General features: G+C 52.8%; 2 protein-coding genes across 13 annotated transcripts in view; both read left to right on the forward strand.

Moving 5' to 3' along the window:
- Positions 1 to 17,758, forward strand: part of HAUS7 (HAUS augmin like complex subunit 7) — a 40,370-nt gene extending 22,612 nt beyond the window's left edge. For 2 of the 12 annotated variants that reach the window (XM_086385866.1, XM_086385862.1), the window contains exons 3-10: positions 2,322 to 2,389; positions 4,481 to 4,542; positions 7,105 to 7,196; positions 7,458 to 7,616; positions 7,720 to 7,816; positions 8,269 to 8,487; positions 9,449 to 9,563; positions 13,705 to 14,005. In XM_086385866.1, coding sequence (XP_086241992.1) covers positions 2,322 to 2,389; positions 4,481 to 4,542; positions 7,105 to 7,196; positions 7,458 to 7,616; positions 7,720 to 7,816; positions 8,269 to 8,487; positions 9,449 to 9,563; positions 13,705 to 13,775 — 883 coding nt within the window. In that variant the 3' untranslated portion in view covers positions 13,776 to 14,005. Of the gene's footprint in view, positions 1 to 2,321; positions 2,390 to 4,477; positions 4,543 to 7,104; positions 7,197 to 7,457; positions 7,617 to 7,719; positions 7,817 to 8,268; positions 8,488 to 9,448; positions 9,564 to 13,704 lie in introns of all 12 variants that reach the window. The other 10 variants (XM_086385865.1, XM_086385861.1, XM_086385872.1 and 7 more) reach the window with 7 other exon arrangements.
- TREX2 (three prime repair exonuclease 2) lies at positions 15,967 to 17,758 on the forward strand. The gene is made up of 2 exons (XM_086387152.1): positions 15,967 to 16,012; positions 16,232 to 17,758. Exons 1-2 carry the CDS (start codon positions 15,967 to 15,969, stop codon positions 16,753 to 16,755), a joined length of 570 nt encoding a protein of 189 aa, XP_086243278.1. The 3' UTR covers positions 16,756 to 17,758.
- Positions 17,759 to 21,695: the final 3,937 nt, after the last annotated feature.

Below are 21,695 nucleotides of genomic sequence, written 5' to 3' on the forward strand. Positions count from 1 at the left end.
TCACCTTCTTCTGGGTAGAACCTGGGAACTGCATGCAGCATTGACTGGGGGTGGGGTTGGGCATGGTAGTCTTGGTGGCTTGTATGCCAAGCTGGCCCTCAGCATGGGCAAGGCAGAGCCACAGGGCTCCTGGATCGCTGAGTTCAACTCTCTTGGGTTTCCTTGGCGCCCAAGGAGCTTTACTTGCTTTTGAGGCCTTGAGCACCGTTAGTTTCTGCCCTGCTCCCTGCTGCTTCAGGAAAAGCAACTTTAATGAAAGTCCTTTCCGAGTGAGGTCACTTAGGCTTTCGGGGATTTATTCTTGAGTGTGTTGAAGTGGTTTGCTGTGGTCCAGCCTAATGGATCAGTGAGGGCTCTTGGCTCTCTGGCGCTTTGTGAGTGGGAATGTTGCCTGGCAACCAGGCCCAGGGCCAGCTTCCCAGCTTTTCACATGGTGGCACTTCCCTCTCCTGCCCCTTCTGGCCCAGCCGTCTTTGACAGAAGGAATGGGTGCCTTAATGAGTAATTTAAGACAGGTAGCACAGGTGAGGCTGTTGTCCTGCCCACCTCTTCCCTGCAGTCCTGCAGTGGAGGGGTCAGGGTGGCCCCCACTAGCTCCCAGGGCCCCCCCCCCCAGCCTTGTTGGGGCAGGTATGGCCACAGGGAAAGAACAGTGAGCCTTTTCCACCAAACACCTGCACTGTCGTCTCCCACCATGATGATGAGACAGTCAGCAGGTCCGCAGAGTGAGGCCTGGGCCCCAACCCTGCTAGAGCTTGGCGGGTTCCTGGCCCAGTTATCCTGGGGCTCCCTGGCCAGGAGCTGGAGTGCCCTTCACATGGCCTGACTGCTGCGCCAGGCCTGGACCTCATGGCTGGGGTTGCCATGTTCAGACTGGGCCCCCTCACAGAGGAGACCCAGTGGGAGACTTGGGCTGTGTGTCGCTTGTGACGCGTGCCGGTGTATTGCATGTGGTCTGTGTCTGGAAATGGTTCTGCCCATCAGTTTGGCATCTTCTTTTTAAAAATTAATTTACTTATTTTAATTGGAGGTTAAGTGCTTTACAATATTGGAGTGGTTTTTTGCCATGCATTGACATGAATCAGCCATGGTTGTACATCCTGAACCCCCATCCTGAACCCCCGCCACCTCCCTCCCCATCCCATCCCTCAGGGTCATTGCAGTACACCAGCTTTGAGTGCCCTGTCTCATGCATTGAACTTGGACTGGCGATCTATTTCACATATAGTAATAGACATGTTTCAGTGATATTCTCTCAAATTATCCCACCCTTCACCTTGGCATCTTAAGGCAAGATGCTTACCAGTGGCTACTCTCCTGTTTATCTGTGTGGTATTGTCAAGGCTGGGGCTCCACCAGGCCAAGGGGACAGGTGGAATGGCTGTCTCCCCACCTGGGAGGCTGGGACTGTGATCCCAGAGCCCCCCATGCTAGGAGCCCTCAAATGGCTCAGAGCTGTGACCTTGGATAGCATCATTGCCTGTTGACTTATATTAGTTTAAGAACAGAAAACGCCCCTCTGTTGAAAGAGATAGGCATGGGCCTTTACTCATGGATTAGTCTGTGACAAGAGGCTGTGGTCATTCATTTGTTAATGCTTACCAGCCGCCTTTTCAGTGCTGGCTGCTGTGTTTGTTAGGGCCTAGAAGTACACAGCAGAAAGTTGGCTCCTGGCCTCGGTGAGCCCAGCAGAAGGACTGCGTCTAGGACCTGCAGTGATGGAGGGATGCCAATGTGGCTGCAGGTGGGTCCAGCCTTCCCATGGCTTCCCTGGGGCGGCGAATGTTAGCCAGCTGTGGGCTTCGCCGGATCAGCTGGAGCCAACTCGGTGTGCTTGGCTTGGGTGGGAAGAAAGCCCTGCAGGTGGAGAAGGGCAGTCAGCCACATGCAAGGAGGGGCCCAGGCCCGGCCTGCAAGGATGCCAGACCAGGGAGGTCCTTTTCGCACATTCTCCAAACAGATCTGCACCGTGATTGCAAGCAAAGCCAGCCCCTGGGTTCCTCCTGGAAAGGTGTCAGAGCTCTGAGGAATTCAGTTTTCTTTCCTCTTGGGCAGTCCTTTCATGTTTTTATTGTGAGAATTTTAATGTTAGTACTCAAATTTACGTTTTTGAGGTGAATTTTCAGAAATAGTTTGGTTTTGTGTTTCGCTGATAGATTTATGGAGTTGAAATCACATAAGATTATCCATTTTAAAGTGAGTTTTCCAGTGCTGTTTAGCACCTGGATATGAAGATTCCCTTTTTAGAGCATCTGTAAGGAGAGGTGTGAGGGCCCCCTGCAGCCCACTCAGGCCTGACTGCTTTTGCTCTTTGCCTGCAGGGTCTGTCCCTCCTGGCTCGACAGGTTCAGCTCTCTGAAGGGGGTGTCAGCTGAAGTGAAAATCCAAGGTGGGTCTCCTCTGTTATAGGAATTTCGTGTTGAATGGTGGATTCTGGCCGTTCTGACCTGGTGCATGGCCTCCTTAGCAGATTGGTGGCTTGCACAGTGGACTGGTGTTTTCAGTGGATGTCCCCAGAGCCTGCTGGGATCCGCCCTCCCTTGTGCCTGTGAAGGAGACCCCGCCAGCCCATCCACTAGGGTGCTTGGGGGCAGAGACAGCCATTTTTGCTGATGCCACCAGTGATCGGGCCACGTTGTGCTTGGGTGTGTGTGCGTGCCTATGACATGAGGCATTCCTGGGCAGGTCTCCATTGGGGCTTATCTCGGAACTGCTTCTTTTCAATCCATTTTTGGCAGAAACTGTCCTTAAGCCAGCAATGAGCATTAGGTAAAGGGGAGCAAATTGCAGTTCTGAAGGCGCTGGCTAGCTCTTCACCCACACAGCAGTGTTTCTGAAGGTCCATCCTTCTGCGAGTCTGTGTTTGCCCCACCCCCGCCCCAGGGTGGGTGAGCTGGACACCAGATTCCTGATCCGTGCCCCTGCTAGCCCTGCCACATTAGTTATCTGGGGCCTGTCCCGAGGCTGACATGGGTTGTGTCTCGGAGCCCGTGGAGGCTGGGCCAGCCTGGTCAGCAGGTCACAAGTGAATCCTTGAACACGCACGCACAGGCACCTACCATGGTGTTACCATTCCTAGCCTCAGTTTCCTCTTCGGTAATGTGTGGGTCAGCAGCTCAGCCTGGCCCACCCTGTGGGGGGGCCCTGGGTGGCAGAGCAGGTGGTAGATATGAGTGCTTGAGTAAGAGTGTAATTGGGAGAAACTGTGACATGCGGAAGGGGGATTAGAAGTCACCCGTTCACATTTAAGGAGCACTCGCTCTGCACCCAGCACTGCTCTCGCGGAGCTTGCTTGCTAGCTAGGAGACAGGTGATAACACAGTAGGTGGTGACATTTCTCAGTGTGTCAGATGCTGAGAAGCACCATAAACAAAGGTAGGTGAAGGCAGGGTGGTGCTTGGGTGGGCTGGGAGAAGGGTGGCACTGTTGACATAAGATGGCTGGGGAAGACCTCTCTTTTAAATAACAAGAGTCGCGTGGGAATGAAGGAAGTGAGGCAGGCAGATCTCAGGAAGAACAGCGTTGGGGCGAGAGAAAAACAAGCACCCAGGCAGGAGGTAGGAACAGCCAGGAAGCCAGGGTGGCTGCGGTAGAGGGCAGAGCAAAGGGCCAGGGCTGGGGTGAGATCTGAGGGGCGACAGGGCCAGACCAGGCCAGGCCTGGTGGACTGCAGAAGGACGCAGGCCTGTATTCCAAGGAGGGCCGTATAATCCTGAATGTGGGCTTAACAGGGTCCCTGGCCTGCTGTGCTGAGATGGGTGTGGGGTGCTGGAGGAGGGGAATGCTGCCCAGATCCTGAATTTCTAGTGAAGGGACCATTTGCTGGACTTGATGAGACTCAGATGTAGGCATTTGCAGGGATTTGGGGTCAGGGGCTGCAGCACTGGGTGGGATGTAGGGCTTGTACTGGCCCCTGGCTTTGTGGCTCCAAGTCATAGCCTACCAGCTGGTTCCTCAGAAAATGCCCAGGGTTCCCTGGAAGACGTGGCCAAGGAGTCCTTGCACTACACAGGGCCTCAGTTTCCTAATCTGTGAAATGGAAGAGTAGCCACCTGCTAGGGTTGCCTGCAAGAGGAAGGGGTGTGATGGCGTGAAGGGCCTGTATGAAACTGGCAAATGTGAGATGGTTCCTTGTGCTGTGGCTTGCCAAGGTGTCTGAAAGGGTGGCATGTGGCATCTTTGGAAGATGCCCTGGCCTCTGTGGGCTCCTCAGGCAGCTGGCGGGCTTCTGCTGGAAGCCAGCGTTCCCTGTATGGAAGAGCATTGAATGCAACCTCTCATCGCAGGGAGGAATCTAGCCCCCAGAGAAGGGCAGTGACCAGGTGTAGGTCACACAGCAGGAGGCTATGCTGGCAACCTAGGGTGTCCGCCACCTGCCTCCTTGTTGACGTCCTTTAGCAGGGAAGCACTTGGCCAGGGTGCCTGGCCTCCCCCTGTTTGGGTGGCTGTCTGTGGTAACTGGACCCTTGTGTTCCAGCAGAGATGGTGAAACTGGGCCATGAACTGATGTTGTGTGGGCTGGATGACCAGGAGCTCCTGAAGGTAAGAGAGAGCCCCCTGTCCCTCTGGGCAGGGGGCCTCCATGATGCTGGGGTGATTGTGGGAAGGCTCCTTCCCTAGGAGCAAGCATCCTTAGCCCCTGGGGCAGGAACCCATAGGATTCCTTTGGGTGGACCCCTGCCATTCCTAGGACAAGGTGAGGGGCTGGTTGAGGAGGTCGAGGAGGCTTTCTGGCTTACGTGCCAGTAACTGTCATGCCCTTCCTCCCCCAGACAGCAGGTCCTTGTCATATGTCATCTCCCTGGGAAGGTGACAAACAGCTCTCTCAAGGTTACTCTGTAACACAGCCTGACCTCTTGAACCTAACATTCTGGCTTCTGAGCCCATGTACTTTCCTCCACGTGTTGCCTACCATGGGTTTCCATACAAAGGCAGCTATCCTTAAACCTACTCTGAAACCCTGCCACCTCCTCTTAAAATTTAAGAAGCATATTTGAAATAATTATTTCCATGTTTTGGCTCTTAAAAATAATGATGCTCCGGCTGTGCCTTATACATTTTTGACAGAAGACATGTTTCCAGTTCTCTTCAGTATATATAATAGCTAGGAGTGGAATTACCTAACTTTCAGAATTCTTTGAATATGTTAAACTTTTCAAGGAACCCCAAAGTGTTTTCCAAAGTGGTTGTACCATTTCGCATTCTCACCAGCATTGTGTGAGGGTTCCAGTTTCTCACATCATCACCAACACTTGTTATTTTTCATCTTTTTATACGAGTCATCCTGGTGGGTGTGAAGGGCTATCTCATTGTGGTTTTGATTTGCATTTCTCTGATGACTAATGGTATTGAACATCTTTTCACATGCCTATTAGTCATTTGTGTATCTTCTTTGGAGTAATGTCTCTATTCAGTTCTTTTGCCCACTTTTTAATTGGGTTGTCTTTTTATTTTTGAGATGTAAGAATTCTTTATATATTCTGGATACAAGTCACATCAGATATTTGATTTATAAATATGTTCTCCCATTCTGTGGATTGTCTTTTCACTTTCTAGATGTGTCCTTTGGAGTTCAAAAGTTTTGAGTTTTGTTGAGAAAGAGTTTTGTATTTTTAGCTCTTATATTTAGATCTTTGACCCATTTTGAGTTAGTTTTATGTATGGGTGTAAGGTGTGTATCCAACTTCATTCTTTTGTATGTGGCTGTCTGGTTTTTCCAGTTAATCAACCATTTAGTGAAAAGACCATTCTTTCCTCATTAGACTGTTTGGGCATCTTTGTTAAAAATTGATGAATGTAAAAGTGAGGGTTTATTTGTGGATTCTCCATTCTATTCCATTGATCTGTATGCCTGTCCTTATGCCAGTAGCAGAATGCCTTGATGACTGTAGCTTTGCAGTAAATTGTGAACATGACAGTCCTCCAACTTGACTTTTAGGGGTACCTTGAATTTCCATATGAATTTTAGAATCAGTTTGTCAATTTGTGCAAAACTGAGCTTTTACTGGAGATTGTGTTGACTCTGTAGATCACTTTGGCGAGTATTACCATCACCCCTAATAAGTCTTTCTATCCTTGAACGTGGGCTGTTCCATGTAGTTTGGTTTTCTTCAGTTTCTCTTGGAGACGTTTTGTAGCTTTCAGTGTATAGGTTGTGAGGGGCGGCTTACCCTTTCCTAGGCTGGTGGGGCTCTTGTAGCCCGTGTGTTGCAGAGGGGCTGGCGTGCAGCCCAGGCCACCGGTCAAGGCTTTGTGAAATCCTGAGTGACACTTGGTCTCATGTTTCTGCCCAGGCTTTCCTCCGTCTAGACCGTGTCCCATTCCTCATCTCCTTCCCTCAGGGTGCCCTTTGGGTGTATCATTCTGGCTCGGTGTTGTTTGGGGCCGGTTGGGAGAAGGAGGCAACACGAGGTAGTGATGCCCCCAGTGGCAGGCCAGGGGGCATGGAGGCGGAGATGCCAGGATCTTGCAGAGGCACCGGCCCTGTCCCTGTGGCTACGAAGGTGGGAGCCAGGCTCGCAGGGAGTGCTAGGCATCTGCAACCATGATGGCTTGTGGACGGGAACTGAGCTACAAACAAGACAGCAGAATGTGACCCTGTCCCCCAGTCTACTGCCTCCCCGGGGCTGCCTGGGCCCCCTCGGCCCTCCCCTTCTCAGCCCACCCTAAAAGCCGCTGCTCACAGGGCTCTCAGAGCAGGCTGTGTTTACAGCCCGTATTCACACAGGCTCTCCAAGATTGAATTTGCATCATGGGGCTTGGTCTCGGGCCTCTTCCCCTTTCTGGAAGGAGTTGAGCTCTAAATCGGACTGCTCCTGGCCGAGTGTCCCAGCCACTTTTGGGGTGGGGGATTGACTCAACTGCTGCTCAGGGACTCTGGCTGTAAGGCTTGGCTATGTGTGGCCTATGGGGGAACGAGTCCCCGTTGGCCACGAATTAGCAGATGTGACGTGGCCACATCCACCACCTGTCTTGTTGTGCCAGGGGCCCTGAGCCTGTCCACAAGCCTGCCAGGTGGAAGCCTGGAGGGCTGCTGGCCTGTTGGGGCAGCAGGGGGCCCCTGGCACATCGGGCTACTGAGTACATGTGCCCTTCCCTGCCCAGGGCCGGGCCTGTGCCCAGAAGCAGCTGCACTTCATGGACCAGCTGCTGGACGTGGTCCACAGCCTGAGTGTCGGCGGCTCCAGCTGCCCCAGGTAAAGGTTGGCACAGGCCCTGCCCGAATCGGCCACTGGGCGCCCTTGCTCCTCCAAGCCCCCTGGGCAGTCTTCCCAACAGGAACCCCCCCCATGCTCCATCCCAGGGGAACGCAGGCTCACCCCACCGAGGATGGATACCTGAGTTGTCCCTGCAGGTGGGTGGGCTCTCAGACTGGAGGAGATGCCTTTTCCTGGCCCCTTCGCTAGTCTCGGCTGGTCTCTGGCATTGACAGTGTGGCCCTGGGGCTGCCTTTACAGTGCAGAGGAGTGCTTCGAGGACACCAGGGAGAAGACCGAGGGGCTGCTGGGGGAGCTCTTCTCCAGCCCTTGCCTGCAGACGCTCCTGAGACCCAAGTGTGAATCATGGCCTGTGGACATGCAGCCTCTTCTTGACAAGCAGAGTGACGACAGGCAGGTGTAGGTTGCCTGTTGGCTGGGATGGAGCCTCCTGTGTGTGGTCCACAGGTGCCCCGATGCCCGTGATGGCACCAGGCAGAAGTGACCCCTTGTCTCCCTGCAGGGCCAGCCCCTTGGTCAAGTTGGAGGAGGAGAAGGTGGCAAAACTGGCCCGGCAGCTGCAGGAGAGCGCCTCAAAGCTTCAGGCACTCCGGGTGGAGGTGAGGTGCCGGCTGCAGGGGTGCTGCATGGGGCCCCCACCCGATGTCCTGAAGCCTCAGACAGCCCTGTCTCTCGGACGAGCGTGTCGGGAGGCCTGAGTGAGGTGGCGCACATGCCAAACAGCTCAGCTTCTAGAATGTGATGGCTGGAGAGGGGAGGCTTTTCCAGGAGTGGAAAAGACCAGCTTTGCGGGGGAGCCCTGTGCCAGTCCTGGCACCCTGGGCTTTTCCTGGACTTTCTCCCGCTACCCTCCCTGCAGCCCCAGACCTTTCCTCATTGCCGCTAAGGTCCTCAGGAGGACGTTGAGGTCCCTGCAGGCCTCCGGTCTTCCGTTCATCTCCCGGTTTCTGGAAGCATGGAGTGGCCAGCAGACCCCCACTTCTCCAAAGGGTTTAGGGCTCTGCCTGGTGCCCCATGGCAGGTGGGACAGCCTCCACCCCTGACTTTGCAGTGCTTTGCACAGCAAGGAGCCACTGTGGGCAGCGCCCACGCCAGCACCCTGGACCAGAAGCTGCGCCTGGTCATCTCTGACTTCCATCAGCTCGTCATGGCTTTCCTGCAAGTCTACGATGGTGAGCTGGGCGAGTACTGCCAGCGCCCAGGCCCCTACCTCCACCCATGCGGCCCCATCATCCAGGCCGTGTATCAGACCCTGACGTCGTGCAGCCAAGTAAGCGTTGCCCTTTCCCCAGCCCCTCCCAGGGGCCACTGTACCCCCAGTGAGGCACCCGAGGGCGGGGACTGGCTGAGCTCTGGGCTCCAGGCCTCAGGCTGAAACTTAAAGGCAGATTGGGGCTATAGAGGGGAGGAGGGGTGCTGGGAATGTCCCACTTGGGTCCCCCTGCCCTTCAGGAGGGTGCCCACCAAGCTACAACCGCAGGCGCAGAAGAAGTGTGTGTGCTGTCTGTGCTGGGGACTCATCCCAGCCTACAGCTTCTGTCCTGGTGTTGGCCTCAGCCTGTCTGCACAAAAGGCTCAAGCGTTTCACAGTGTGTTTGTCCTCGCATGGCCCAGAGCAGTGCCAGCCAGACAGACGGATGCTTGCCCGTCTGGGCCCTCGACCCATTTCGGACAGACACAAAAAGGCAGCCTCACACAGCTGAGCTGATGGCCTCAGCATTGACTCCGATCCTCGGAGCCCAGACTGCTAGCTTTGGTTATGATTATGTGCACACTTGCCACACATGACACTCTACCATCGACTCAGGGCTCCCATGGCGCTGGCCTTGGTGTTCTCACAAGAAAGCTCCCAGACTTCTGAACCTCTGACAAGCTTGTCCTTTGCTATTCTACTAGCAGGCTGAGTTAGGGCACAGTCCTCGCCCATCAGAAAGGCCCTTTGACCTTGGGACATTGACTTTTACACTGTCCATCTGTGCAAAATGGACAGTGCAATGCCCTCTACCCCGGCTTTGTGTGGCCCCAGTGTGGGGTGGGATCCGAAATAGTGTGGCGTCCCCGCAGGGCCAGGAGGAAGGGAGTTACGCTGGGGAGCTCTGGTGGGTGACTGTCCTTGCAGCTGGAGGCAGGTGTTCAGTGTCCACCAGGGCGGGGAGCAGGAGACGCCTCCTGTGGGTCAGACCGCTGGCATTCAAGTCTATACGTCCCCACCCTCTGTTCCTCCATTGAAGCTGTTGAAGGCGGCCGTGGAAGTCACTAGCACCTCAGTGAAAGCCGTGCACATGGCGAACCAGCAGCATGACGAGCAGATATGCTGGGGCAACAACAGCTCTGTCATGAGTCTAGGTATGTGGTCACCCCTTGCTGTGTCCGTGGCCACCCGATTGGTGGTCAGGGCCATCTTAGGGCACCTCAGCCTGCATTTGGGGACTGGTCCATTCCTGTTCTCTTCTTTTTATGATGCTTAAGGTTTTCCTTCCCTTAAAAAATGCTTTTGACAGATCTGAAAAGAAAACCATGAATGGTAGAAAATGGGGATTCTCTAAAGCTGTGCAGAGGGAAATTTAAAGCACTGCATAGCGCAGTGGCCCAGAGGCGGTCAGTGTTCATGTTTTGGTCTGTTTCCCTCTATTCTGTTTCCTTTCATCATTTTTTAAAATTAATTAATTAATTTTAATTGGAGGCTAATTACTTTACAGTATTGTGGTGGTTTTTGCCGTACATTGACATGAATCAGCCATGGGTGTACAGCTGTCATCGTTTTTTCTTTCTTTGTATAAGTTGAATCTACTCACATCATGCTACAGTATTATATTCTTTCCCTTGGACCTCATTTTAAGCATTGACCCAGGTTTTCAAAGTCTTATTTCCAGTCGTCAGACACTTCCTTTCAGACATTAGCTAAAATTTGCTTAACGTTTTCTATTACTGAGCCTGTAGGTCACTTTCGATTATTTATTGTTATACTGTTCCAGAATTTACAATACTGACAAATGGGAATAATTCAAGGTTTTATTCTTGGATAATGCTTGGGTACATACTGATTATATGTATATTGTGGGACAGTATTTGTTGTTTCAAAACTTGGTTACAGTGACATGAGGAAATGCATACTGTATAATGTTAAAAGGAAAATGCAGGTTGAAAATGAAATACACAGTATGATCTTACTTTTCTAAAGGGAAAAAATGCAGAGGAATCCATTGTGGGAGTTGAGCTACCACATGGATGTTGATTTTCTCTGTGTGAGTCAGAGGTGGATTTAGATCGTTTGTTATTCAGTCGCTAAGCTGTGTCAACCCCATGGACTGCAGCATGCTAGGCTTTTGTATCTTTCACCATCTCCCAGAGCTTGCTCAAACTCTTACCCATTGAGTCGATGATGCCATCCAAGCATCTGATCGTCTGTAACCCCCTTCTCCTCCTGTCTTCAATCTTTCCCAGCATCAGGGTCTTTTCTAATGAGTTGGCTCTTTGCATCAGGTAGCAAAAGTATGGGAGCTTCAGCGTCAGTCCTTCCAATGAGTATTTCCTTTAGGATGGACTGGTTGGATCCCCTTGCAGTCCAAGGGATTCTCAAGAGTCTTCTCCAACATCATGGTTCAAAAGCATCAATTCTTCATCAGCACTCAGCTTTCTCTATAGTCCAACTCTCACATCCATACATGACTACTGGAAAAACCATAGCCTTGACTAGACGGACCTTTGTCGGCAAAGTAATGTCTCTGCTTTTTAATATGCTGTCTAGGTTGGTCATAGGTTTTCTTCCAAGGAGCAAGCATTTTTAATTTCTTGGCTGCAGTCACCATCTGCAGTGATTTTGGAGACCAAGTATAAACTTGTCAAGAAAGTAAATTCTGTCACAGTTTCCATTGTTTCCCCATCTGTTTGCCATGAAGTGATGGGACCAGATGCCATGATCTTAGTTTTTTGAATGTTGAGCTCTAAGACAACTTTTTCACTCTCCTCTTTCACTTTCATCAAGAGGCTCTTTAGTTCTTCTTCACTTTCTGCCATAAGGGTGGTGTCATCTGCGTATCTGAGGTTATTGATATTTCTCCCAACAGTCTTGATTCTAGCTTGTGCTTCATCCAGCCCTGCATTTTGCATGATGTACTCTGCCTATAAGTTAAATAAGCGGGGTGACAATATGCAATCTTGATGTACTCCTTTCCCAATTTGGAACCAGTCTGTTGTCCCATGTCCGGTTCTAACTGTTGCTTCTTCACCTGCGTGCAGATTTCTCAGGAGGCAGGTATGGTGGTCTAGTATTCTCATCTCTTGAAGAATTTTACAGTTTGTTGTGATCGTTTAGTTCATTTCCTGTTTCTTTATCCTGTTCTGCAGCCTTCACATATTCTACAGTGAACATGTATCACTCAGGGAATTTCCCTCTGATTGTCAACCTTTAAGAAAGGTCGCAGTGAACTCGTTTCAACAGTTGAGGTTCTCTGTGGAGGTGAGGTTCTGCCGTCGTGGCAATGAGGCCAGTTCCTCCCATTTGTGGGGCTAGCTTTGCTGTTTCCCACCTTCCTGCTATTGGGTAAGGTCAAAATTGTGTCTGCATTTAATTTTAAACTTTGTTTCTGAGTAAGTTTATTCTTCTTATGCAAAATATACTCACTCAGAGAAGGTTTTTCATTGTTGTTGTGTTTTGTTATAAGAAAAAAGCAGCCTTTAGGGAGGAGTCTTAACTCAGGGTTAGACAAGTGAAAAGTTGCCTCTGTCCCCTGGGCTGTGGCAAACCCCCTTCAGTCCATTGCCACTGACTTTAAAGCAGATAGTTGTGTGACCACAGACCAGGCTAAGAGATGGAACATGCCTCGCACACTAGCGACTCCATCAGCCACTTCCTGCCTGCAGCTGAGCACTGGCCCGGCTTGGTGAGGATTCTGTCCTAGTGCCTGCACCTCCCAAGTGAGGGTCTGTGATCGCTCACATTCATTGACATATAATGGAGGCCCTGGCGTAGTCTCTTCCATCTTCCATTCTCAGATCTGTCTTGCCCTTTGGCTCTTTTGACAGTCTTGGTGTGGGGTCACTTTTGAGTTTCTCCCATTTGGAGTTGTGTGAGCTACTTGGGTGTATAGCTTTATGGTTTTCCTCCACACTCAGCCACATGGCTGACGTCTCCTTCCTCTGCACCTCTGTTGGTTCTGCCTTAAGGTCAAGTAGTCATGGGCTCAGGGCCTTTGCAGGTCTCTTCCAGATGCCCGCACAGCCCCAGGCACGTGTGTGGACTTCCATATTCCCAGGACTCTTGCAGCTCTTCAGAGCCCTCGTGGGCCTCTCCTGCCCTATTGTCTCCTTCTGCACTTGCTGCTTCGTCTGTGTTTGCCCCAACCCTTTTCCACCGCCAGAGGCAGTGGTCATTCAGAGAAGAGAACTTTCCAACCAACTTGAATGAACATACTCAGCATCTTGTTCACACATACTGAGGAAACTGGGAAGAACCAGCAAGGAGAAAATGCAAGCAGACACTCTTAGGCGTTAAATATGGTTGTCAAAGTGTTCAGAACAATCCATGGAGAGAGTTAGGCAGATCTTGAGTAGAAAACATCTTGAGACTCAGGAGACAAGGGGCAGATAAACAAGGGCAAAGAAAAACAGCACAGAGATGGGCTGAGATCTCTGACACTGAGAAAGGAAGGCAGGAGGAGGGAGGCAGTTGCAGAGTTGAGGGCTGAGTCCAGACCAGAGGGAGCCCCAGGACGCACTCCAGACCTAGCCTGCCATAATCCACAGTAGCAGGGATGCAGCGTCAGGGGCCCAGGCTTCCAGAGACAGCACAGCTTGGCCAAACCCTGAGTCAAGAGAAGGCCATGTAGCACTGAGGGCCTGGGACAGAGGGGCGACATGTGAGCTGAGGATATGCCCAGATCTCTGGGAGCCCAGGAGCAGGGCTGGAGCATCTGGAAATTGGGAGAATCTGAGGACTTAGTAAAGGGAAATGACACCCCCGAATCCTATCTATATGTAAGAGAAATGTGAGCGCCCTCGGAGGGAGCAGCGATGGTGAGTGGGAAGGCTCGTTGGGGCCAGGCCTGTTTCCTCTCTGTGAGACGCCCACCCAGCCATCACCCCCAGGCTCACCCCATGATGCCCAAGCTTCGCACTCACCCTTGGGATGGGCAGGACCGAACACCACTTGCCAACCTTGTGGGAGGGCAGAGGACGGGCTGGGGAGGCGAGCTCCTGGAGGATGGACTCGGACAAGCTAAAGGAAGGGCTGATCAAAATCCATACAGCATCCAAATCATGAACCTCCCTGACTCCTGGGCTCTGCAGAGAGGGGTGGGGAGGGACCCAGCCAAGCCAGTGAATCCCAGCCTGGGGACTCTGCCTGGGGCCCCCAGGGGCTTCCATCGGAGTTCACCAGGCCCTGGCCCCCTCGAGGGCTCCTGGCTCAGCCCATTGCTGGGTGCCCTGGGCCCGAGGACAGCTGGACTGACTGACCTTGCTATTTGCCATTCTCTTTCATTGGCAGCCACCAAAATGGAAGAGCTAACCCAGCAATATAAGACCTTCAGCAACTGTCTGCACAAAGGCCCACAGTAGCCTGTGAGCAGTGAGCTCCGCCCTGAAGAGCCAGGCAGCAGCAGTCAGTTCCCTTGCCGTGTAGACATGGCCTCTAGCTGCTCAGCACCTTCAGCTCTTTGGCAAGGGGTCTGGGGGTGGGGGGTGTGAGGGGAGGGTAACATGGGGATGGTGGGGGGTGGAGGTGGGGTGGGGTGGGGTGGGTTTGGGTGGTGTGAGCTGGGGAGAAAAGAAAGCCAAGGTTTTAAGAAGTTGCCTCCAGCCTACTTTTTTGCTTCTGTGGCTCTGCCTGACTGCCTCCCTGCCCATCCTGCCCGCCCCACATTTCAGCGCCCATTAAGCTTGGCTGTGTCTTGTCACGACTCCTGGCTGAATGCGACCACGGCCTCCCCCAGGCCCTGATCTGCTGCTTCCTCCCCCCGACCCTGGGCTGGCCTTGGGGGTGCTGGCACTCACTGCATCTGGTGTGTGGCCGGTGGGGGCGTGTGCTTCCTTCTCCTGCCTCCCCAAGCCACCCAGAACCGACCTGGGGAATTCTTGCTGGTGGCCTGACTGGTTGGCCAGAAAGCAGCTCTCGGGGCTTTCCAGGGCCACCCAGTATCTGCCTGAGCTGTGTCACAGCCATCTCCCTCCTTGCAAGCCCAGGGACAGGCACACCCGGTGGAGTCCCCTGCCCCCCCCTCAGCTCAGCATCAGGCTGAAGGGCACTGGAGGAGGCCCCCCCTGCCCCCTCCCCCCCCGTCTAAGCATTTGGTTGCCAGTCTCACTTGCACCTTCATTTCCCTGATTCCCCTGTGGCTGTTCCAGACCAGGAGGCTCCAGGGAGCTCGTCCCCTGCCATCGGTGGAAGTGGGAGCACAGGTAGACCCCTGGGCACTGTGGTCCAGGTTCCCTGAAAGCTTTACAGCCCAGGAGACTGGAGGGCCCGCTGCGGGCAGGCTTCCCCCGGCATCTCGGCTGCCTCCCTGTGCCCCAGTGGGAGACCGGGCTTATGAGCACCTGCTGCCGGAGGCTGGCATGGCTTGCCCGGGGATGAGGTCCTAGGGATGGTGCCATCTGCTCTCCTGGAGCAGGGAGGGCCTTTTCTCTTACCTCCTACACTGACTGTGCCCTTCGCCCTGGCCCAAGCCACTTGGGCCAGGCAGGACCTGGAGCCTCTGGCTCTCATGGCACTCGGTGGAGGGCTGTTCCCACCTACCACACCTCCCTTGCTCCTTCCCTGGCAGCCTCTGTTTCAGGCCCCTGAGATACTCTAGAGGAAGAGGAGCCCCCCAAAGTTGGGGGGCCACTGCCCTGATGCACCCCAGCTGCTGTCAGTGGGGCCACACTGTGGCCTGTCCTCCTAGCTCACTTTGGTTGACCCTGGTGACGGAGCTGTGCCCTGGAGATGCCCCTTTGGGAGGGCGCCAGCCTGGGGCTGGGTGTTGAACCCAAGGCAGCAGGCCCGGCTGCTGCTGCCAGACCTAATCAGTCGTGGAGGCAGGGCAGAGGGCTTGGGTTTCCTCTTAATGCCTGTGAGACACCTGTGATGACACATTTTTCCAGCCCAGGCTGTGCTCTGCCTGTGGGGAGCCCGCCTGCGGCCCAGGAGCCAGCTTTTCAGCCTGTAAAAACATGGGGTGTGTGTCCCAGCAGCTGTGAGCAAGCGAGGGGGTGGCAAGCTGGCTGCACAGGTCCTGTGGCCTCGGATCTTCTCCCTACCCAATGGGTGGCTGGGGGCAGGCCACAGCCACAGATTAAAGGCTGCCCAGAGCAGCCTGTGTGAGACAGGTGTCTAGTAGCCCAAGAACCCAGCCAGCAGATGCTGCAGGTAAGCCAGTGTGGCCAGCTGCCAGGGCCCAGAGGCAGAACAGGGGCCGGATCGGGTCAGATCCAAATTGGATCCACCTGTGTGCCGGGAGGAGGCCAAGCCAGGGAGACTGGGAATTCCCAGGAGAGTTGTCTTGGGTGCTTGCTTGTCTGCTTCCCAGCAGCTGATCCCAGGGGCACGTTTGTCGGGTGCTGGGCCTGAGGCTGCTGGCCACAGTGTGCTGGTGATGGTGCCATCCTGGGCTGCAGTCCCTGGTGACATGGGCCTGGTACACTGCCTGTCTATGTCCTTGGGGTCCAGAAGGCAGAGGCCCCATGCCAGGGTCTGGGCATATCAGGCCTGCCTTTTGCTGTTTACTAGATGGTAGCAGTGGGGATGGTCAGGGAGGGACTGAGGGACACCATGAAGGCAGGTGACAAGACCCTAGGAGGCCTCATCCTGGACAGAAGTAACAGATCCCTGTTGCTGGATCCCAGTTCAGAAGGCCCCATAGCAGTCTTTCTGGATCTGGGTCTTAGAAATGGCTCCTAGAGCCGAAAGGCCCATGAGGTAGCCAGAAGGGAAGCCAGAAGGGTCAGGACCTTGGCCACGGGCAAAGCTGTGGCCAGCTGAGGCCAGGCATCCCCATCTCTTTGGCCCCTGTGTCTTCTGCCTCTTATTTTGGCAGCTATAGGCTTCCCTGTCTCTGTGAAAACCATCACCGTGTCCAAGCGACCACGGGCCGAGACGTTTGTCTTTCTGGACCTGGAAGCCATTGGTCTCCCCAGCGTGGACCCTGAGATCGCCGAGCTCTCCCTGTTCGCAGTCCACCAGTCCTCCCTGGAGGACCTCAAGTGCGATGAGTCTGGGGCCCCCCTGCCACCCTGGGTCATGGACAAGCTCACACTGTGCATGAGCCCAGAGCGCCCCTTCACTGCCAAGGCCAGTGAGATTACCGGCCTGAGCCGTGAGGGCCTGGGCAGGTGCGGGAAGGCTGGCTTTGATGGCACTGTGGTACAGATGCTGCAGGCCTTCCTGAGCTGCCAGGAGGGCCCTGTGTGCCTGGTGGCCCACAATGGCTTCGATTACGACTTCCCCCTGCTCTGCACAGAGCTGCGGCGCCTGGGGGCCCACCTGCCCCAGGACACTGTCTGCCTGGACACGCTTACGGCACTGCAGGGCCTGGACAGTGCCCACAGCACCAAAGGATGAGGTAGGGTAGGGGCGGGACATCCAGGAGACAGAGCAGGTGAGAAGGGGCGGGAAGGTGGGGCGACCATGCCCAGGAGTGACTCCCGTGAGCCACACTTCGAGCCTTGAGCCAGCTGGGCCATCCCGAAACATGAAAGTAGGTCATAGTGGCTGGGGCCACGGCGGTGGGCAGGGTGGCAGACGGAAGAGGCCAGGACCCAGGCAGTGGCTGCCTCAGGCCAGCCTCATTCCCCAGCTAGGGTCTGGACGGACCCTGACAACACCGGGGAGCCACACAGTGCTGTAAGCAGGGGAGAGGAAAAGTCGACTTCTGTTTTTACAACATCTCTCAGGCTGCACTGTGGGAAAGACCTGAGGGGAACAGTCTGGGAGGGTGGTCCACGCCCTGCCACCTGCCCCGGGGAGAACACCCACCTGGGAGAGGGCCAGAGCGGGGCCCTGGTCCAGGAGCTGGTGACAGGCAGAGCTGAGAGTCGGGGGTGCCCAGGGCCCCCCAGATCCCTGATGTCTGGGCACAGCTGGGTCCCTTTATCTCATTAGCCAGGCTCTGGGCCACCAACTCACCAACTCATTGAGTGGGTGAGGCCAACAGGGCCCCCTCCAGGCCACAGTGGGTGGATCAATGGCCTTTTGTGAGCCCGAGTGCTTCTCCCTACCCAGTGCCAGCTTGCTGGGCCTTACAGTAGCTGGTGCACAGGCGCCCTCCCTGAGCCCATGCTCAAACTGGCCAGGTGATGTGTACCTGCTGCATGGAGCAGACAGGCTGGGGCGTGTGTCTGCAAGCTGTGATGTGCTGATCCACGGTGACAAGTAAACGTAAGCCTATGTGTGTGTGTGTGCACCTCTGTGTTGGGGGAGTGTATATATTTCTCTATGTCTGTCTATATATGTACACAGACACACACAGACATGTAAGTTTATTATAAATTTTACTGTTATAAAAGACGTAAACAATGTACAAATAAATCTACAATATATATACAATAAAACACATGATACACTATTTCTCAATTCCATATGACCCATTGATTCTCACCAAAACCTCTTCAGTTGACTTGCCAAACTTTTGGATTGGTACCTGACCCACGGTTGCAACTGAGGGCTGACTGTGGTTCCCACATAACGTTGGTTGATATTTCCACTGATCTTACCAAGACAAAAGCGAAACAGCAAAGGTGTGTGTTGGAACCTCATATGTTCATTGGTGACATGAACAAAATCTCTGCTGAATTGGATAGTAGTTTTTGATACTGGAAGTTATTTCTTTTTCTTTTTGTTATTCAAAATGTAATTACTACAGACTCAAGTCTATGCATGGAGAAGGCACTGGCGACCCACTCCAGTACTCTTGCCTGGAAAATCCCATGGATGGAGGAGCCTGGTTAGGCTGCAGTCCATGGGGTTGCTAGAGTCGGACACGACTGAGCGACTTCACTTTTACTTTTCACTTTCATGCATTGGAGAAGGAAATGGCAACCCACTCCAGTGTTCTTGCCTGGAGAATCCCAGGGATGGGGGAGCCTGGTGGGCTGCCGTCTATGGGGTCACACAGAGTCAGACACGACTGACGTGACCTAGCAGCAGCAAGTCTACACAATCAACTGAATAATAATCAGTCTAGCCCCAGTTTGCAGGCAGTGCTGATTCCTGTGGGGTAAATACTCCCACCAGGCCAAACTGTTGTAAAAACATGGCTACCCACATAATGTCATTGAATGTGTGGTTCAGAAGAGATCCTGGGTGGTGCACTGTGCCAAGGTACTGGGGTGAAATAAGACATGATGCGTTTTGAGTATCTCCTTTGTTTCTTTAATACAATTTAAGTGGAAGTTTATACAGTTGAATTTTTTAAATAATGGCATTTGACAATCAACTCTCAAAATTCCTGAACTTTAAAAAATGTGTTTATGTCTTTATTTGGCTGTGCCGGGTCTTTGTTGCGGCATGTGGGATTTGTAGTTGTGGCATGTGGGATCTAGTTTCCTAGCCAGGGATTGAACCTGGGCCTCCTGCATTGGGAGCGAGGAGTCCTTAGCCCCTGGACCACCATGGAAGTACCCTGAACTTTTAACATCCACTAGAATGGCTACAACACAAAAGACCGACGATCCTGAGTGTTGACAAGGACGGGGAAGAACTGGGAGGCTCAGGCACCACCGGTGGGGGTGGGAGATGGGACAGAAACTTTGGAAAGCAGTTTGGCCTCATGTTAAGATATTAAACACTCACCTACCATAGTGACCTGATGATTCCACTCCTGAGTATCTATTTACCCAAGAGAAATGAATGCGTGTGCACACACAAAGACTCGCACACCTCTGCTCGTGGCAGCTCTAGTCATTACTGCCCCAGGTTCCTGGGCTGGTGAGTGGTTGCAGACTGTGTGCATCCACAGGGCTGAACTCGGGACTCACAGCAACCATGCTAAACAGCAGGGCCAGACCTGAAGAACCGACTCCGCTGCCCCAACTCACCCTAGCCGGCCACCTGCCCCTCGTCAAAAAGTGTTGGTTGCTCCCAAGCCACGTCCATGTCTGCCAGTGCTGATGCAGCTGTGATCAGGAGCATACCTGGTTGAAAACAGAACTATCCATGCAGCGGGACGAGGAGATGAGGACAGAAGACTGGAGCAGTGGGCTGGAGATGTCTTTCCATGGAGAGTCTACAGGCTATGGGGCACCATGTGCATAGGACTTCAGCTTATATCTTTACGAATCCCATCTGTCTATCTTCTTTTGGCTCAGTTTTTGTTCTCCCCTCCCCTCCTAGTTTCTCAAGAGGAATACTAACCTCCTTTGTCAGCTTCCATCTTGAATCAGTAAGGCACTCAAAGTGTGCAATTTTGCCCTGAATGAGATTTTCCTTTGTCTTGTACATTTGTCACTAAACATTGCTCTTTGCTTTGCATTGGGAGATGCTTTCAAATTTCACTTTTCATTTCCTCACCTGTCTACTTCTTGCATAGTAGAGTTTGTCTTGGTTTCCAAGTTGTTGAGACTGTGGTAATCTTTTATATGTGTATTTCGAATTGTACTGGATAATGGTCTGAAGATATATTGCTTAAGATTTTGGGGTGGGGCTGTATTAGCTTTCTAGGGCAGTTTTAACAAAGTACTACAAATTGTAATGTCCCCTTTTTATAAAGGCCCAGTCCTGTTGGAGTAGGACACACCCTACTGACCTCATCTGTACTTGAACATCTCTGTGAATCCTGGTCTCCAAAGGTCATGTGCTAAAGTTCTGGGGGTTAGGACTCTTAACAGAATTCAACCAATGCTGCTGCTGCTGCTGCTAAGTCGCTTCAGTCGTGTCTGACTCTGTGCGACCCCATAGACGGCAGCTCATCAGGCTCCCCCGTCCCTGGGATTCTCCAGGCAAGAACACTGGAGTGGGTTGCCATTTCCTTCTCCAATGCATGAAAGTGAAAAGTGAAAGTGAAGTCGCTCAGTCGTGTCCGACTCTAGCAACCCCATGGACTGCAGCCAACCAGGCTCCTCTGTCCATGGGATTTTCTAGGCAAAAGTACTGGAGTGGGGTGGCATTGCCCTCTCCGAATTCAACCAATAATAGAGGTCAAATGCATGAAACATTTAAAATGCCCAACAGACTGAAAAAAATTAATGTCCTCTGAGATGTGTGCTTTTCACTATTTCTCTAGAATCTAGTTTGATAATTGCACTATTGAATTTCTCCTTTTTTTTTGTCCACTAGATCAGCCCAACCCTGTGATACAGTATTAAAATACTCCATTATCATTGTATTTTATTGACATCATCCCACCTATCTAGTAGTTTTTCTCTGAGCACTTAGTTGCCATGTATTCGTATGGCTTTATGACTGTAGCAGTCAGGGTGCTTCTGAGAAACAGGACAAGTTGGAGAGCTCTAGATATGTGTACATATGGAATCGGCTTATATATATCTGGGGGCTGGCAACTCTGAAGTCTGCAGAATGAGCCATCGGGCCAGAGACTCAGGGAGGAGTAGCAGATTGGTCCAAAGGCCATTTGGAGGCAGAATCCCTTCCTCTTCGGATGACCTCGGTGTTCTTGTCATCAGGCTTTCAGCTGATTGTATGCAGCCCACCCACATTATGTAGACTGACCTGCTTTCTCAGTTGCTAACTATGTTTCCCTGTTATGCTAAGTCACTTCAGTCGTGTCCGACTCTGTGTGACCCCATAGACGGGAGCCCACCAGGCTCCCCCGTCCCTGGGATTCTCCAGGCAAGAACACTGGAGTGGGTTGCCATTTCCTTCTCCAATGCATGAAAGTGAAAAGTAAAAGTGAAGTCGTGTCTGACTCGTAGTGACCCCATGGGCTGAAGCCTACCAGGCTCCTCCGTCCAAGGGATTTTCCAGGCAGGAGTACTGGAGTGGGGTGCCATTGCCTTCTCTGATGTTTCCCTGTTAATCTCATCTCAAAAATCCCTTCACAGTGACATCTAGAGGGATGCCTTGACTGAACACTGGGAACCCTAGCCTAGCCAACTTGACACAGAAACCTGCCGGCACAATGACTGCTCCACAGCCTTGTTCTATGTGCTTTACCTTGTCTGTGGAGATGGACCCACATGGTTTGCAAAGTGACCACCCACCACTGATTCCTTCATCTCCTCTTCTTTCCTGAGGCTTCTGCCCTGTGTGCTGTGTAGACAGTTTCTTCCCTTGCTGGGTGAGTGGCTGTGGCTGGGACAGGAACCCCTGGCCTGCATGTGGCCCCAGATTCCAGCTTCCAGAGTTGCCTGCCATCTCAGTAAACAAGAAGTTATGCCAGTGATCAAGCCATCAGCCACTGCAGCTGCCCCAGTACTGTGTATCCTGAGAGGAATTCAGGATGGAGAAAAATAGGATACTGATCCTAGATAGTTAATGTGTGTATCAAGGGAATGATATCAATGAGCCCAGACCCTTGAATCTCTCCCCCACATAGAAAAGCATGA

Source organism: Bos grunniens, chromosome X, assembly GCF_055505025.1.
Source record: "Bos grunniens cultivar Pamir isolate PY7600 chromosome X, Bosgru_T2T1.0, whole genome shotgun sequence".
NCBI lineage: Eukaryota > Metazoa > Chordata > Mammalia > Artiodactyla > Bovidae > Bos > Bos grunniens.